Source organism: Saprolegnia parasitica (genome assembly GCF_000151545.1).
Source record: "Saprolegnia parasitica CBS 223.65 unplaced genomic scaffold supercont2.5, whole genome shotgun sequence".
NCBI lineage: Eukaryota > Oomycota > Saprolegniomycetes > Saprolegniales > Saprolegniaceae > Saprolegnia > Saprolegnia parasitica.
In genome coordinates, this window is record NW_012156399.1 from 663,161 (window position 1) to 679,833 (window position 16,673).

Below are 16,673 nucleotides of genomic sequence, written 5' to 3' on the forward strand. Positions count from 1 at the left end.
CCAAGTGTGCTTTAGCGCGACGCAGAACGGCGTGTACTTTGCCGTGCGGCGCGCGGCGGCCGCGTACGCCAACCCGAGCTGTCCGCTGAGCTGCGGCGCCAACAGCAGTCTCTGCGTCTTCAACGCGACGACGAGCGCCGCCGAGTGCGTGTGTCAGTGCGGCTACAGCGGTGTCTTGTGCACGAGCGGGTGTCCGAATGGCTGCTCGGGCCAAGGCACGTGCTATGAGAACGCGTGCTATTGCAACGCAGGGTTTACCGGCGTCGACTGCAGCAACTACTACTGTCCCGTCGACGCGTCGGGTCGGCCGTGCTCCAACAACGGTCTCTGCGTCCAGGTACGTACATATAATGGTCGATCGGAAAGACACGGCGTTTATCGTCGGATCGTAGGGGCGTGCGTGTGCAGCTCCAACTATCAAGGGGCCGTGTGCGACACGCCGCAGTTTGCACTTTTGAACGGGTCGGCGCCGCCGGACTATGTGAGCAGCTACGTGGCGCCACCAGCGGTGAACACGACGATGCCGCCGTTGCAGTTGACACCAACGACGTCACCGTTGGCACCCACGACGTTACCGTTGACACCGACGACATTGCCTATGGTGGCAGCACCGACGACGCTACCAGCGCCACAACCTGGTGCGAGTCCGTCGACGGGTGACGTCGGCAAGGCAAACCTGCCACCGGTGCCAGCAGTGACCAAAGAGGCGGGAGCGACACCAGCTCCCTTTACGTGGCCCCCGTTCTTTTGGCCTTGGAACCGTGACGTGAGCGAAAACATGGACACGATTCTCTAGAGTGCGCTTAAAGTGGACTTGTCTACCTCCTCTAAAACGATAATGACAATCGTCTGTGTTTCAAGGTAGGAAGCACGATGTATTCACACAGTTGACACCACGCTACACGACCGCGTTGCATATGCTTGACTCCAGTTTGGAGACCCTACTTGACTCCATCTTGGAGACCCTACTTGACTCCATCTTGGACATCCTTCGGGCTGCGATAGGCCGTCGTACCCCGTGCGGATGCCACGTCATCAACCGTCATCAAGCCGTGTAGCCGGATGTTTCACCTTTGATTGGTCAAAATGTCCTTCAATTCAGCCAATCCAGCGCACGATAGCGTCGTTTTCGTCCGAATATCGCATGCACTCAGCACGCATGATGGCAGAGGTGGCGGGCCGCGGCCTGCGCTGCTGCCTGCTGCTGCTGCTGCTCGCGATCGCTGCGACGCAGGGCGTGATGCACTGGACCGAGAAGCAGCATCTCCAGGACAAGGCCAAGGAGATGTTCTTCCACGGCTACGACGCCTACATGACGCATGCGTTCCCGTGGGACGAGCTCAAGCCGCTGAGCTGCCAAGGCCGGCGCTGGGACCGCCGAGAACGTGGCGACTTGGACGACGCGCTTGGCGGCTTTGCGCTCACGGTATGCGTCGTCTTTCTATACGCGTTAACCGCAGTGGTTGTAGCTCATTGACTCGCTCTCGATGCTCGCCATTGTCGACCGCGACCGATTCGTCGAAGGAGTCCAGCAAGTCATCGAGACGGTAGGCTGCGCTTGACGTCTTGAGCGCTCACGCCGTTTAGGTCTCGTTTGATCGGGACGTGACCATCTCCGTGTTCGAGACGACGATTCGCATCATCGGCGGCCTCCTCTCGGCACACATGCTCGCGTCGCCAGAGTCTCTCTTGACCTAGTGTTCCTTCCAAGCTAACAAGGATCTACGTAGGCATGTCGGCCTCATGCCTGTTGGCTACAACGACGAGCTCCTTGGCTTGGCCGTCGACGTTGGGCAGCGGCTATTGCCCGCCTTTGACACGCCCACGGGCATTCCACGCCACCGCATCAACCTCAAGGTACACCACCTTGGGCCTCCGACTCCTCCGACAATGCTGCTCCAACGACGTACATGTCTAGTACGGTGTACCCCGGGGCACGACCGCCGAAACGTGTCCCGCGGCCGCGGGCTCGCTCCTCCTCGAGATGTCGCTGCTTTCTCGGTAGACTGCGCTTGCATGCGGCGAGTCTGGATGGAAATCGTAGGCTCTCGGGCATCCCGGCCTTTGAAAAAAGCGCCAAGAGCGCGGTCTTGGAGCTCTGGGAACGGCGCTCGGAGCTCCACTTGCTCGGAAGCACAATCAACGTCGAGACGGGCAGCTGGGTGCACACCCACACTGGCATTGGCGCCGGCCTGGACTCGTTCTACGAGTACCTCATGAAGTACTACGTGCTCTCGGGTGACACCGACTGGTTTTACATGTTCAACCAAAGCTACACGAGCATTGAAGCGCACATGCTGCACGACGACGGGTACCATTTCGAGGTCGATATGAACTTTGGCAAGGACGCGCTGCGCTATCGACGGGTCTCGGCGCTGCAAGCCTTCTGGCCTGGTCTTCAAGTGCTTGCGGGGGATGTGCACGGTGCGATCCACTCGCACGCGCGCCTCTTTGATCTCTGGAACCAGTTTGGTCGACAATCTTTCAACAACATGACATGTATGGCAATGTCGTATTCAACTAGGCGCGCTACCCGAGCTCTACGACATGGCTGGTGACGGTGAGCTCATCCGGTGGGGCCGCCATTATCCGCTGCGTCCCGAGCTCGCCGAGAGCACGTACCACTTGTACATGGCGACAAAAGACGAAAAATACCTCAAGGTCGGGCGCAAGCTGCTCTATGACATCGAAGAGACGTCGCGCGTCGCGTGTGGCTATGCAGCCGTATGTCGAGTTGCTCTCTCGACCGAGAAATGTATGGTTTTCTAGGTGGCCAACGTGCAAGACAAGTCGCTCGAGGACCGCATGGACAGCTTCTTCTTGAGCGAGACGGTCAAGTACCTCTACCTCCTCTTCAGCAACGACTCGAGCGTGATCGTACCAAGCCACGATACGACACCCGACGCAACGTACAGCAACATGTCGTTGGCCGTGCCCTCGTCCAAGGTCGCGTCGACTTGTCTTCATTTTTATCATTTCAACTTTGATGTTTTGGGTGGCAATAAGCCCATGGATGCTGACGAAAACGACCGTGTGTAGGTGGTCTTTACGACCGAAGGCCACCTCTTCTTTGTGATGCCCCACCTCTTTCAAGACGCGGCGTCGATGACCCAAAAGCAAAAGCACGCACCGACGTTCCGGACCTGCCGCCGACCGTCGCGCCGGGCACCAAAGACGGCCGCCAAGGTGCGGCGGAGGCTTCTCCCACCTCGCTTGACATGGTGTACCTAGCGGGCAGTCTACGCCCAGGCCGCCGTCTCGGTGCGCGTCGGCGACCTCCATCTCATGACCTTTCCGGCCGCTCCCGCTCAGTTTGGTCACTCGCTGCAGGTACTTTCTAGTTTGTCGTCCACTACACGGACCGATGTAAAGGGCGGATGTGACTAGCTTGATGGCCATGTGGATGGCCCCGTCTTTGCGGCCTTGGACGCTGTGGAGTACGCGTGCCACGACTTGTCCTCGCTCGTACTCACCATGTGCTATGGGTAATGTCGTGTTGATGTGTATGCGTCTAGGCTGCGTCGCTGCGAGGCAAGATCGTCGTTGTCAAGCGCGGCCAGTGCTCATTCACGCGGAAAGCCCTCCACGTGCAAGCTGCTGGCGGGGTTGGCATGATTGCGGTCAACACCAAGGTCGAGCGCAAGGCCACCAAGTGGCAGCGCTTGTACAGTCTCTCGGTGCGTCAGTCTTAATTGCGTCGACAGACACGAAGGTCGACCGATTAGGACGACGGCGCCGGCGCCCGCGTGCACATTCCGGTCGTCATGATCTCGCGCCGCGATGCCATGCTATTCCACGAGGAAATGGCCTCGCTCGGTGTGCACACTAGCAACGTCACGCTTTCCCTTGCGACGCTTTTGACATAAGCCCTCGAATAGAAACATGCATAGTTCAATGTACTGAAACCAGGGTGATGGAAAATATGTCACTCGTCGTCGTCAAAGATGGTCAAGTCGACCTTGATCTTGTTGCCCTTGGCGAGCTCATCGTCATCGTCGTCTTGGATCAAGTAGACAATCTTGTTGACGAGGAACCTAGGATAGAGAAATGTACCAGTCTATCAACTTTTAAAGAATCGCAGGCGTACTTGGCGCGGTCGAGTTGCAACTGAACGTCCTCGGGCACGTCGTCGACGAGAATCGTCAGCGCATACTTGACCATGAGCACAGCGTGCTCGAGCGCGATGAACGCAATCAGCTTGGTCGCGTCCGAGAGGCCGCTGAAGGTGGTGTGCGACGTGAAGATGGCGGCCGCCACGTTGGTCATGACCGAGATGACGCCGAGGATTTCGAGGATCGTCATCCACGTGCCAATGTCTTCGGCGCCTTTTGGGTCGGGACGGCGCGACTCTTTTGCGAGTTTGAACGCGTCAATCCGAATCTCAAAGTAGTTGTTGAGCAGCGCGAGGAACGGCGCGAGCGGAAACGAGATGACGAATAGCGTAATGTACCTAGACCACACAATATTGTCGTTCGCTTCATCCACAATGGATCGATCCAACGCACCCGAATTGAATGATCATCTCGTTGTAGTCGCCAAAGACAGCCATGTCGTCGTAGTGGCCAAGCGCCATTTGCTTTTCCGCTGACGAGATAAGACGCCGCCCGACGCCGTCACCGTCGGCGCGCCGACGCTTGCAATGTCGTTGAAGGTACGGCAGTACGGCTTCGAAAAAGTTGCCCGATCTAGTCATTGATCCCGTGAGACTATCGCGATTGGTGCCGTGTAGTACGTGAGGCGGAGGCCAAAGATGATGCCGAGCGCGACCATAAGATCGTAGATGCAGCCGCCGGCATCGTCGCCCGAGCACCCGTTGACGTAAAACTTGATAAAAGCAATGTAAAACAGACTTGCGTACGAGTTGACAAACTGAAAGAGGAAGGCCTTCGCGATCAAGTTGTCTTCGTACTGCGTCTGCGTACGGTGGTTTTCTAGTTTCCGATTCAGATTCCAACGTTCCATCTCAATGAAAGTGTACCATAGTTGTTGAGGCGCACCGCGATCGTCATGTAGATGCCGTTCATGACCTGAATCTGAACTACAAAAAGGATCCAAATTGAGATTCGAGATCGAGACGAAGCACCGTACTCGCATTGAGCGTCGACGCGATGGGCGAGTCGAGTGGAATCGTCTTGTTGCCAACGGTGATGGTCGTATACGGGTAGAGCGGCTGGTCGGGCTGGGCAAAGTATCGGAAAATGAAAATGCCGGCAACAGCGCCAACCACAAGCAAGACAAGTGCAAAGATGAAGAGCAGCGACGAGAGCATGCGCTGGCGCTGCTTCTCGGGGCTAAAGTAGCGCATCTTGCTGCCGTCGATGGGCGACGACACTTCGGCGCCTTCAAATTCGGCGCGGTCTTCCTCGTCGTCTTCGAACCCGTCCATGCCCCACTCGAGACGAATGACTGCGTTACGGCGCTTCCAGTACTCGAGGTAGAACCTATTGCATAGACGAAAATAAGACCAAATAAGATCATAGAATCAAATAGAACGTACGTGCCCCAGAGCGCCATGAAGAGGCCAAAGACGCCAAGCAGGCGCGCGTCGACTGTGCCTTCAATGACAATATCGGCTAGCATCAACATGCCGACGATTGACGGCGCAATGAGCCACGTCGTGTAGTGGCCTAGTAGTCCAGATGTTGAGAATCAATGTTTTAGTATGTAAAATGGATTGTACCGAGCCAGACGAAGTAGAGGCCGACTTTTCACCGTAGTAATCCTTGATGTCGTTGTACGGCTGGTTCCACGGCGCACTCGACCTAGAACCGTCGTGGCCTTCGCCTATATCCCATAGATAGGGAGTGGTACCAGCGGATCCACTTGGCGTTGAGCTTGTCGCGCTCGTCAAAGTCGTGGAGCGGGAAGCTCGTGACAAGGCACTTCTTCACCTCGAGCATTTGTTGTTGAGGTGGCAGCCGCCGTCGCTCGTGTGGGCGTGGATGATGGAATTGATGAGCTTGATGCGGTCGACGCCGCGGAACGGGATCTGCTTGCCGAGTGGACCGAATTTCTTGTAGACCGACTGGAGCCGCTCGTCCATGTCGTACTAGACAACTTGTCCACATGTCGTCCACAACTCCCGTAGGTCGTACCTTGCCAAAGATGTTTTGGTACGGAGCGCGTGATGTCAGCGAGCACTCGTCGGCGATTGTGATGGGTGCAATGCCATGGCTGGGGTTGCCGGCCTCGGCCAGCTCTTTCAATGCTTTCGGGTCAAACTCGAGCTTGAGGTCAATGCGGTCGGCTTCCTTGCAGAGCCGCTGGAGGGACGCGCGAATCTATCGACAATTTTTATATATACGATATTGTCATGCGTTCAGCATATAAATATACATGCCTTGCAAAACACGAGGTCGCGCGTCGACGAGTAAAAAAGCTTGGTCTCGAGGCCAGCCCCCGCGAGCCGCTGGAGGATAAGCCGCATCGAAAACGCCGTCTGCGCCTCCGTGAGCGTGCTCTCTTCGTCATGCACCTTGAAGACAAACACGTAGTCGTAGTTGTAGCCGTGCCGCTCCTTGAACTTGTCGAGCGGCCAGTTCTTCACCTGGAGCGCCACGTCTGGCGACGCCGCCGAGCGAGGTGGTGCTTTCATGGCGGTAATTTTCGACTGGAAGAAAAAGACAGGCCAGCCCAAGGTGCTTCGAACAACTGAATAATCTTCGATTATAAAGATCGAGTGTTAGCACGCTGTCTAAAATGCATTTCAAGCACGTGTGCTCGAGGCGGATACGAACGTCTGTCGTCCAAGTTGTCTACGTGGCGTTGGCCAGCCCCAAAACCAGCACAAGCCCCAGCAGATAGTACCCCGGTGGACACAATGCACCAGCGCTCTTGGTCGCTGTTGGCCGCGGCGTATCGGTTGTCGTAGTCGGCGGCGTCGTCGTTGTTGATTCCGGTGTCGCAGTCGTTGATTCCGGTGTCGCAGTCGTTGATCCCGGTATCGCTGTCGTTGATCCCGATGTCGCTGTCGCTGATCCCGATGTCGCTGACGTTGATCCCGGCGGCGCACTTGTGCTCGGGGCTGGTGTCGGCGTGTAATAACTCGGCGGTAGCGTGTTGCCTGTTGCTGTCGGCGCCACGTAGCTGCTCACATAGTCCGGCGGCGCCGACCCGTTCAAAAGTGCAAACTGCGGCGTGTCGCACACGGCCCCTTGATAGTTGGAGCTGCACACGCACGCCCCCTACCATCCGACGATAAACACCGTGTCTTTCCGATCGACCATTATATGTACGTACCTGCACGCAGAGACCGTTGTTGGAGCACGGCCGACCCGACGCGTCGACGGGACAGTAGTAGTTGCTGCAGTCGACGCCGGTAAACCCTGCGTTGCAATAGCACGCGTTCTCATAGCACGTGCCTTGGCCCGAGCAGCCATTCGGACACCCGCTCGTGCACAAGACACCGCTGTAGCCGCACTGACACACGCACTCGGCGGCGCTCGTCGTCGCGTTGAAGACGCAGAGACTGCTGTTGGCGCCGCAGCTCAGCGGACAGCTCGGGTTGGCGTACGCGGCCGCCGCGCGCCGCACGGCAAAGTACACGCCGTTCTGCGTCGCGCTAAAGCACACTTGGGTGCTGTCGATGACGCCAAACGTCGTGAGGTTGAGCGGCTGCATCGTCGCGTCGTCTTTGAGCAGCGCGACGTCGATCGTGTCAAAGGCCGGCCACTGCCGCACCGTCGGGTCGATGCTGAGGCAGAGCGAAATGTTGTCAAAGGCGCTCGACAGGTTGATGCCCTGGCCCGGGCCAAGGAGTTGGCCGTAGACGAGACCACTCGGCGATCTCAGCACGAGCGGGTTGAGTGCCTGCGACGCGCAGTACGGCGCCAGCGCCAGCGTGTAGCTCGCTACCAGCAACACGTATAAGATTCCAACGCCATCTTGTGCGGTATCTACCGATCGAGTAGGTCGAGATGCTGAGCTGCGCCGAGCCGTCGGACGACGCGTCGAGGCGACGCCGGGCCGAGATCGAGCTCGGACATGTAAGCGTCACGAGCGCCGACGTCGTTCCGGTCGGGATCGACGTCGAGCTGTTGCCGCAAAAGATCTGGCTCTGACTCGTCAGCGTCGCATTGGCCGAGGCCGGCGTCGAAAAGCAACCGCTGTTGGCCGACCGACCGCACGCACACGCGAGCTTGCTCAGGACGTCCGTCATGCCATTGTACCTACGGTGCGTCAGACATGCAATGCATGTCAGTCGTCGATGTACTGGAGAAGGGCCTTGGTCTTTTGAAGCCGCGCGACCCGCTTTGCGATCGGTCCTTGGAGCACTTGGCCGAGCAGCTGCAGCGACAGTGTCGGCTTGTACCTAATGCGACCGTTATTGACCTCGTGCTCATGATTTGAAGAAGCGACGTACGTGTTGGCCGAGACGAGCGTCGTACCGTTGGCCTGCCACGTGTACTGCTCGACGTACGCCGGCGCCCAGACACCGGACGTCCACGCATACCACGGCTTGAGACTGCCGCCGCATTTCGTACACTGCGTGGAGTTCTTCATGCTCAGTGAAGTCGCACCAGGCTCGAGACACCCGAGGGTGCTCACACACGCCGACTGCGTCGTCGCCGGTGTCACCCAGTTGCCGCCCGCCGTCGCACACGCGGTCGCCGTCGCGACACCGTAGACACGACACCCGCGCGGGTGCACCTGTTCCGGCGTCGCACAGCCCGATCCGGACGCAGGCGCAACGCAGACACCGGTCGTCGTCTGGCACTGGCTGCACGTCGCGACCGTGACCTGGTTCAGACCGGTCGTGATCTTGGCCTTGCACGTGTCTCCATATGTCCAGCCAGCGTCCAAGCACACCTTGCGCCGACTGTCGGGTCCGTCGTTGCACGAGCCTTGCGCTGCGCACGAGACGGCGTCGGTGCACGGCCCCGACGTCCACCGGCACCCGAGCATGGTGGCATAGACGTCGGTGGCGTTGGCACACGTGCTCGCAGCAGCGTAGCTGCTACACGTGCGCCACGTCGCGCTCGTCAGCGCCGCGCACGCCGTCGTCGTGTTGGCGCTCATGTCGATACACTAGTCACATGATGTCAACGCATTCAACCAGCGATGCGAGGTCGAGGCGTACCGGTGCGGCGCTGTAGCCGAGGCTCGCGCAGTAGCTGGCGTCGGTGCTAAAGCAGGCGGCGCTGCCTTGGGCGGCCAACGGACTCGACGTCGGGACGGCGCACGTCGAACACGCCATCGTGCACGACGCCCACGACGACGACAACGTGCACTGCGCCGCGCTCCAGCCGTCGACGCGTGGGCTCCCGACGCAGTTGCCTTCAGCGCACATGGCGGTCGTCGTGAACGCACCGGGAAAGAACGTTCTTGACGCGTTCAGAAACGTGCCGCCAAGTGTGTCGCAGTCGGCTGCGGTCGTGAGCGTCATGCAGATGCCGTTGCCGTTGCCGTGGTCGGGCAGCCACTTGTAGTTGGCGGTTGCGGTGCACGTCGCATGGGACGTCAACGATGGCAGGTAACACCCGCGTTGGCACGTGACCGCGCGGCGTGGGAACTTGGGCACCTCACCGAACGGCGCGTAGAACGTGTCGACGGCGGTCGCGTTGGGACAAAAGTCGGACCGAAGGCAGTCAGTGCCAACCATGGTGCGGTTGAGAAACGCATTGCAGACCTTGGTCGAGGCCTCCCAGCTGCCGCCGACCGATGCGCACGCGCTGGACGAGCGGACGCCAAGGGTGCAAGTGGGCCACTGCGTCACGCTCGAGCACACGTTGCCCGCGCACTTGGCGCAGAACGGCGTCGGGTCGGCGCAGTCGGCCGCCGCCACGAGCTGGTTGGTGCAGATGGTCGGTGCGAGGCACGCCGTCTCGTTTGCGACCACCGTCGTCGTGTTGCAGCAGCCGGCCGACGCTTGCGCTGCCTTGCACGACGTGCATGCCGCGCGGTGCTGACTGCAACTGCTCAAACACGAGGCCACGTCCCAGCTACTGACCGTCGTCACGCACGCGAGCTGCATCGCATTGCCGTTTTGAATCGTCGTGAGCTTGCCAAAGCAGCACGCGCCGTAGCCGCCGCTCACGTACCACGTCCCGTTCTGCGCCGCACAGCAGGTCGGGTCGGTGATCGTGTAGGCGAGCGCCGGCGCCGTGGGCGGGGCGTACGAGCACGGAAAGGCCGTGTTGGTCCCGTTATAGTACGCGTCCGGTGGGCAGCACTGGTAGCGGTTGTACTGGTCCATATACCACGTACCATTGGCGAGCGCGCAGCCGCCGGCGGTCATCGGCAGCATGCACGTCCTCATGCACGCCGTCTGGTCCTTGCACGCGCTGACGATCGCGTCAAACGTGCACGCATACCGGGCACAGGTGGTCGCGTTGGCGCCGTACGAGGCACACTCGAGCCGGCCGCCGTTCGCGATGCAAGTGGCGTTGACGGTAAAGTCGAGGGTAGCGCCCGCTTGCGACATGAGGAGGCTCATGTACTCGCCGTCGTCGCACAAGTGGCTCCTCTGGCACGTGGCGTTGCATGCGTACACTTGTCGGGTCGTGCCAATCCCCGGCAGCGTCGCGAACGGACCTATTGGGACCGAGTACGATAAGGTCCACGACGCAAGCAAGAAGCGAGGACGACATCGTACCGACGCACTGGGGCACGGACGCGTAGGTGCTAAAGGCCGTTGCGAGCGCCGACGCCGAGCTCAGCGGCGAGAGACCCCACTGCGCTTTCGCGAACCGGACCACGTCCGGGTCCATGTTGGCGCCAAAGCACTCGGCCATGCAGCGGTTCATGGCGTCGTACGGCACGCTGCACGTGCCAGCGCCCGTCGCCGGGTTCTTGAGGCAAGTGGACGGGGAGCAGACGGCCGCGCCGCAGTCGAGGTCCGAGTAGCAAGCCAGCGAGCTGGCGCCATGGATCGTCGCCAAGCACACTTGCTGGATGCTGCTGAGCGTCGCCCACGACACGGCGTTCATGGCCGCGTTCATGGCGGCGATGGACGCCATGTTGGCCTGGAGCGTCGCGTAAGCGCCGTTGAGGTAGCTGCTGATGGTGTTGGCGGGCGTGCCGGCGCAGAACGAGCTCACGAGCGTCGTGTTGAAGCCTTTCACGACCGGAATGGACCCGCTCGGCACGTTTTGCGGCGCGCAACACGTGGTGAGGGCCAGCGCTGGGTTGCAGCACGGGTCCGAGACCCACGCGGGGTTCCTAATCCTCCAGCGTATGAGATGGACACACACGGAAAGAGGAGGATGCGTACAGAACCAAGAGCGCAGCGTTCGAATACTGGGGCGTCGCACAGTAGTTGGGAACGTTCTGACGCACGACGGGCTCGGGGCCCGTGATGGAGATCTGGTCGAAGAACATGCTCGTGTCGCTGTACGCGTCGTGGGCGGCGGCGACGGCGATCTGGAGGAACCGCTGGAGCGTCTCGGCTTTCGAGTTGGCGTCGTCGAGGCCGCCAATGTGCTGTACTATGTCGTTGGCCGTCGCCAGCACTGCACTCTGGTTGAACGTCGGCATCTGTTTGTGAGCGGCACCATGCGGCAGGCGTCCACTGCGTACGCGCAGCTCGTGTCAGTGCACGACGCCTACGCGTGCCAATTCCGTTTCCTCATATCTGCGTCGTAGGACCGACGTACGTCAAAGAGAAGCTTGCCAAAGTGCAATTGCGCGCGGCGGCCATCGATCGCGGCCTGAATGTCCAAACACACTTGGTTGCCGGCCACCTAGGTGGCGTGAGCCTCGTGCGTCGAAGAATGAAGGAGGAGGGTGACGTGTACCGTCGCGCAAGTCTGCATTTTCTTTTCGAGGATCGCACCGGATGCGTTTTGCGTCGACTGGCTCAAGAGCACGGCCGCCTGAAACACGCCGGGCTGCGGTGTCGTGTCGGTCGTCAAGCTCTCGAGAGCGAGCTGCGCAAAGTTGGACAAGGACGCGTCGTTGCCGTTGATGGCGCGGTACTGCAGCTGGGTTCTACCACAGCCTATTGGTATTGAAAGGATCGTCGAGACGGAGCGTACAAGTAGGCCTTGAGCGCCCAGCGCAACGGGTGCTGGCTCGGCGGCAATATCATGAGTGGCGTGTCAAAGGGCAAGGCTCCGCACTGCGGCGACGGGGTGTTAGGCGCGCCGGGAAAGAGCGTCAGCTGCGCGATCGTCGATGGAAACGAGAGCGGGAGTCCATTCTAGTGCATCCAAAAGGTTCGAGAAAAAGCGCCGAGACATGCACAAAGACGCACCACGACAATGCTGCTGTTGACGTACGGGCTAAAGTCACTCAACGTCAAGTTTTGTAGCGAGTACTACAGATCACATATGAGACATGCGCCAAAGTGCAAAGTGGACGTACCAGCTTGGACGTCTTGTTGCCGTAGACGTCGACGATGGCTTGAAAGGCGGCGGTCGAGAGAGCGCTGCGCGTCGAGAGCGACATGGAGTCGAGTGGGTTGGTGAACGCATACAAGGGCGTCGTTGGCGCCACTTGGCTGTTGAGCGCCGTGCCGTACGCGCAGTTGAAGACTGCAAACTGATGACACGTCACGATGAGTTGTCGTCCTCCAAACAACAAACCAACGTGCCTTGAGCGCGTACAGTTGCGGGTCGTTGATCGTGATCGTCTTGATGGCCACGTCGCAGGCTTGCGGGATTGACGGCACCGTAAACGGCTTGGTCAAATTCACGTACGTGTCGCAGCCCGGGTCCCGGAGACCTAGAGAGCTGAGTTTGCGTCTTGTCTTGAAAAGAGGGGCGTACTCGCGTTGCTTTGAATGCCGGTGCAGTACTTTTGCACATAGTTGTCGCACGCAATCTTCTGCGGCAGCGTCGTCGTGACGGCACACGGCGATGTCGTGGCGCAGGGCCACGGATTGCCGGTCTGGAGGTTGGCGCAGAAGGGACACACGCCCGGGTTGGGCATGTCGAGGACGTAGCCGGTCTGGTGGAGGCAGCGCTTGCACGGCGTGCCTTGCGCGTAGCACTCCCAGTTGAGCGCCGTCTTGCACGCGGTGCAGCCGCCGGTCGCCGTCACGTTCGGTCCTTCGTCGCACGTTTCGAGCCACGACACGATGCCGTCGCCGCAGACGCTCAGGTCGCTCTTGCATGCCTACGCCCGCATCACAGTTTCAACAAACTATCAAGCTATCAAGCTGGAACGGACCGGGTCCCACGGGTTGGCGTTGCAGTAGGCAAACGACGTTGTGACGCAAGACGCAAGGTTGTCGCCGAGTTCCGGGATGAGTGCGTTGCAGTCGGCGAGCGCCTGCGTGAGCGTGGCCGACCACTGGAACGGCGTCGTCGGCGGTCCCGCGCGGTTTGGCGTACGCCAAATGGTCGGACGCGGGCTGGAAGTGGCGCTGCGTAAACATGGCATTGACAAAGAGCTTGCGAAAGTTGGCGCAGACGCCTGCGTTGCGGACGCAGAGCGGCGCTTGGTTGACGGCCGCGCACGCACTCGACTTGCACGGACAGTTGGTCTGGAGGTTGCAGTTGTACGGACACACTTGGTGGCAGCCGACATCCGATGGGTTCTTGGTGCAGTAGTCCACCAAGTAGTTGGTGCAGCCTGGAAACGACGGGGTCGTCGATGCCGTGAGGTTGACGCCAGCCGTGCACACGCCAGGAATCTAGATCGAAATCGTGTCCTTTGCATGGAAGAGACGGAGGAGGTCGTAGTACGAGCGGAGGGATGCAAGCGCTGCCCGAGCAACCAATGTTGGCTGCGAACACATTGACAATATTGCGAAAGATGGACGACGCGTTGCACTGCGGCGTCATGCACGTGGCCGACGCGTTCGCAAACGGACACGCGATCGCCGAGTAGTTGGGGGTGATCGTCGGCTGCCCCATAAAGTAGCTGCACCCGCTCGGCGTGCAGCCGGAACCAGCCGCAGGCGCCACGGTTTGGTTGCAGCCCGGTGTGCCTGGCACGCAGCACGCTTGGAACGTCTAGCCAGACAGACATTAGCAAGCGTGAAAACGCCGTGGCGGTGTACGGAAGCGATGCACGCAGGACTCTGCTTGCTCAGTTGGCACGCGGTCGACAGACAGGGGTGACCCGCTGGAAGCGCGGCCACTTGGGCTGCCGACAAAAACTCGCAGTAAAAGAGCGAATCTACGCATTTTTGAGTTGGAGCTCGCGATCAAAGCAATAGAACCTCTGCACTCGGGGGCGTTGTAGCACTGCTGGCCCACGCCCGCGCAGGACGAGCAAGGCACAATGGTGCTGGCTTGTTGGCACGTGGTTGCGTCACCGACGCTGAGCTGCGCCAATGGCAGCGAGCACTTGACGTTCAGGTTGCACGTACTCGAAGACGAACATGTCGTGCCTACGGCCATGATGGATCACGGTGCTGGCATCGTCCGGCGTAAGGACGTACCGTAAACAGTGGGGAAAAGACCGACGACCGCCGCGACAAGCAACAGCCAGCGCATGCGGAATGAGGCTGCTCTTGCGTCCGACAGGGCAAAATCAAGAACGAGCTTGCTTGTCGCGATGATGTGCAACGCGTCGTTACTCAAAGGGAAACCGTAAAAGGGCGCCATTTTGAGTCCTGTGACTCTTTTTATCCCAGAACCAATGAAGGCTCGGGCACTGGCGTCTACTATAAAGCACATTCGCGCGGTGCAAGGTAATACCTGGAGCTGCACGCTATCTATACTGCATCATGTCCCAAGTTCTCACGCGCTTCTTAGTGCGTACTAGTACTAGTACTAGTACTTAGTAGTAGCATTTCTCTCGTTTAAGATGGCTTCCAGCAACATACTCGTATTTGATAGGCATGGCGTTTCGTGTGTGTACGCCGTGAATAGACTGAGTCATTGTTGGATCGCCAATCGCAGAGCGTTGATTTGCACCTGGCGCATCTCCAGCAGTGTGCTGCAGCTGAGTGTGCTGCACCTTGAATTTCGTCCTGGAATTGAGGTAGGTTGTTTTCTATCGCTACGGTGGTTCAGGATTCTTAAACGAATGCAGCTGTGCTATGGACATCAAGGCCACTCGGGCCTACGATAGGTGAGCGCCCTGTGATCGAACGCAGTACATACAGAGTGCTATCATACGGCGACCATGCTCTCATCGTGAGGCATGGGTTTCCGATCCAAGTGTAGTAGAGTAACAAGTCTACTGACCACCCAGTTTGCTGTTAAGACCTGTGCTCCTTCACTGTACAGAAATGACGCGATATGGTCCAATTTTCGTTGCTTGTAAACGCGAGAAAGAGGGACATCAATTCGCGCATTATTACTCAAGCTACTTGTACAGACTGTGAGAGTTATTCTTGTCCATCCCCCTGGTCGTTGGTGGACCTCGCATAGCTTGGGGACCCGCTTCGGGGTCGCCATCTTGAATAGAGGCGGTGGCTTGTTGTGGGACGGGCTCCGCCGCAGAGCAGCAGTGCTTGATGAAATATGCAACTCCTGTCGTGAGCGCGCCGAGAAGTGCATAAGCGTTCGCGATCGCGCTACCCAAGACTTGGGTCCATGATGGGCGAATCTGCGTTTTGTAGGTGCACGTGAATGGTCCTCTGTTGTAGAAATTCTCGCAGAGCCGTATTGGCGTGAGCAACGGACAACCTGGCGTTCCCTTTGTACGTGCCACCGTTCGGGTGATGAGGTTCTTCGGCATGTACTCTGTCAAGAAAATATCGATGGACGACCCGGGGATGATGGAGCCGTTTGCAAAGTAGTTGGAGGCATCGGCTGCGCAAGACCATTTGGATGAAGACGGCGGCATGGTTACCAAGTCAAAGAATGACCTCGTGTACAGGTCGAATAGATACGAGTGGTATGCAAACCCAAGCGGCGAGAGACCCTCAATACGGAAATACGCTCCCGTTCCGCCGATCCAGAGATCGCCGAGGTACTGGGACGAATAGTTCCCACCTCCATGGTTAATGACGACCGGCATGGCGCCGGTCTCATTCAGGACAGCCGGCCAAGCAGTCGTCGTACGTCTTGAAGTGCATGTTTTCCATGATAATCTTCCACCCACCAATGATCGGAGCCAGACGTCCATCGGCCGTCGTGGGTTGCGCTAAGTAGTTGCTTACATTTGCAGGGCAAGCGACTACTCCACCGGCACAGTTGACCGGCGGCTTGGCGGGGTTGCACAGGCCTTGTTGGTAAAAGTCCGGATCCATCGCGCACGAGTAGCTCGTTCCACTGAATTGAGCCAGGCTTTCGCAATCGAGATGAGGAACATGATTTGCCGAGAAGACGACGTTGGTAACTTCTTGGACATTCACCAAGCCGCTCGTCAGTTGCGTGATACCGACGATGAAGGAAATGATGCACAAGCCGACCGTGACGCAGCGGAGGGTTGTCGCGTCGGCGATCAATCTCTCGTCCCGATCGTCGTAAAAGCCACCGAGGATCGGGAAGCAAAGCGCAGGCGTCTTTGGCTCACCTCCGTTGGGCGCCTTCATCGATTTTCAAAGATGAAGTTGACTCGTGCCTAGGATTCCAAGCTTACATACTCGTATCTAATAGCTTTGCCGCCAATTGTTTTACAGTATCAACCCACACATCGCCGCGACCAGCCCCACCATTCATTGAGCTATAACGAGAAAAAGTCGGATTCTGGGCATAACCCTTTTTCTCGCATGGTGATTGGCTAATATTCAACAAGGTCCTGGGCGCGCCATGGAGGTCACACTTGCGCAGATATGGCATGCTGTGCATGACTTGGTGCTATGGGAAACATGAAATGACTTGTATTTATAA

General features: G+C 58.8%; 4 protein-coding genes across 4 annotated transcripts; 1 reads left to right on the forward strand and 3 right to left on the reverse strand.

Annotated features, from left to right (window-relative positions):
- Positions 1–1,162: 1,162 nt before the first annotated feature.
- On the forward strand, positions 1,163–3,866 carry SPRG_02104 (hypothetical protein; the record flags this gene model as incomplete). Its single annotated transcript, XM_012340655.1, has 13 exons — positions 1,163–1,426; positions 1,470–1,547; positions 1,588–1,682; positions 1,731–1,857; positions 1,919–2,001; positions 2,045–2,472; positions 2,525–2,724; positions 2,770–2,946; positions 3,040–3,186; positions 3,232–3,330; positions 3,388–3,465; positions 3,516–3,677; positions 3,726–3,866. 13 exons carry the CDS (start codon positions 1,163–1,165, stop codon positions 3,864–3,866), a joined length of 2,079 nt encoding a protein of 692 aa, XP_012196045.1.
- A 59-nt stretch (positions 3,867–3,925) lies between these two features.
- Positions 3,926–6,603, reverse strand: SPRG_02105 (hypothetical protein; the record flags this gene model as incomplete). Its single annotated transcript, XM_012340656.1, has 11 exons — positions 6,341–6,603; positions 6,096–6,281; positions 5,812–6,049; positions 5,713–5,762; positions 5,498–5,627; positions 5,089–5,441; positions 4,979–5,038; positions 4,733–4,931; positions 4,506–4,685; positions 4,088–4,450; positions 3,926–4,034 (listed from the first exon to the last, which is right to left on the reverse strand). The coding sequence occupies exons 3-11, from the start codon at positions 5,898–5,900 to the stop codon at positions 3,926–3,928; spliced, it is 1,533 nt and encodes a 510-aa protein (XP_012196046.1). The 5' UTR covers positions 5,901–6,049; positions 6,096–6,281; positions 6,341–6,603.
- Positions 6,604–6,755: 152 nt separating this feature from the next.
- Positions 6,756–14,384, reverse strand: SPRG_02106 (hypothetical protein; the record flags this gene model as incomplete). Its single annotated transcript, XM_012340657.1, has 22 exons — positions 6,756–7,184; positions 7,240–7,850; positions 7,900–8,168; positions 8,213–8,311; positions 8,363–9,027; positions 9,080–10,533; positions 10,595–11,160; positions 11,213–11,457; positions 11,493–11,543; positions 11,595–11,681; positions 11,736–11,928; positions 11,976–12,139; positions 12,194–12,256; positions 12,304–12,473; positions 12,529–12,663; positions 12,708–13,056; positions 13,111–13,212; positions 13,241–13,576; positions 13,629–13,898; positions 13,946–14,064; positions 14,108–14,278; positions 14,330–14,384. 22 exons carry the CDS (start codon positions 14,382–14,384, stop codon positions 6,756–6,758), a joined length of 6,603 nt encoding a protein of 2,200 aa, XP_012196047.1.
- Positions 14,385–16,017: 1,633 nt separating this feature from the next.
- On the reverse strand, positions 16,018–16,375 carry SPRG_02107 (hypothetical protein; the record flags this gene model as incomplete). The annotated part of the gene is given in 2 exon segments (XM_012340658.1): positions 16,018–16,182; positions 16,196–16,375. The coding sequence occupies 2 exon segments, from the start codon at positions 16,373–16,375 to the stop codon at positions 16,018–16,020; spliced, it is 345 nt and encodes a 114-aa protein (XP_012196048.1).
- Between the last annotated feature and the right edge of the window lie 298 nt (positions 16,376–16,673).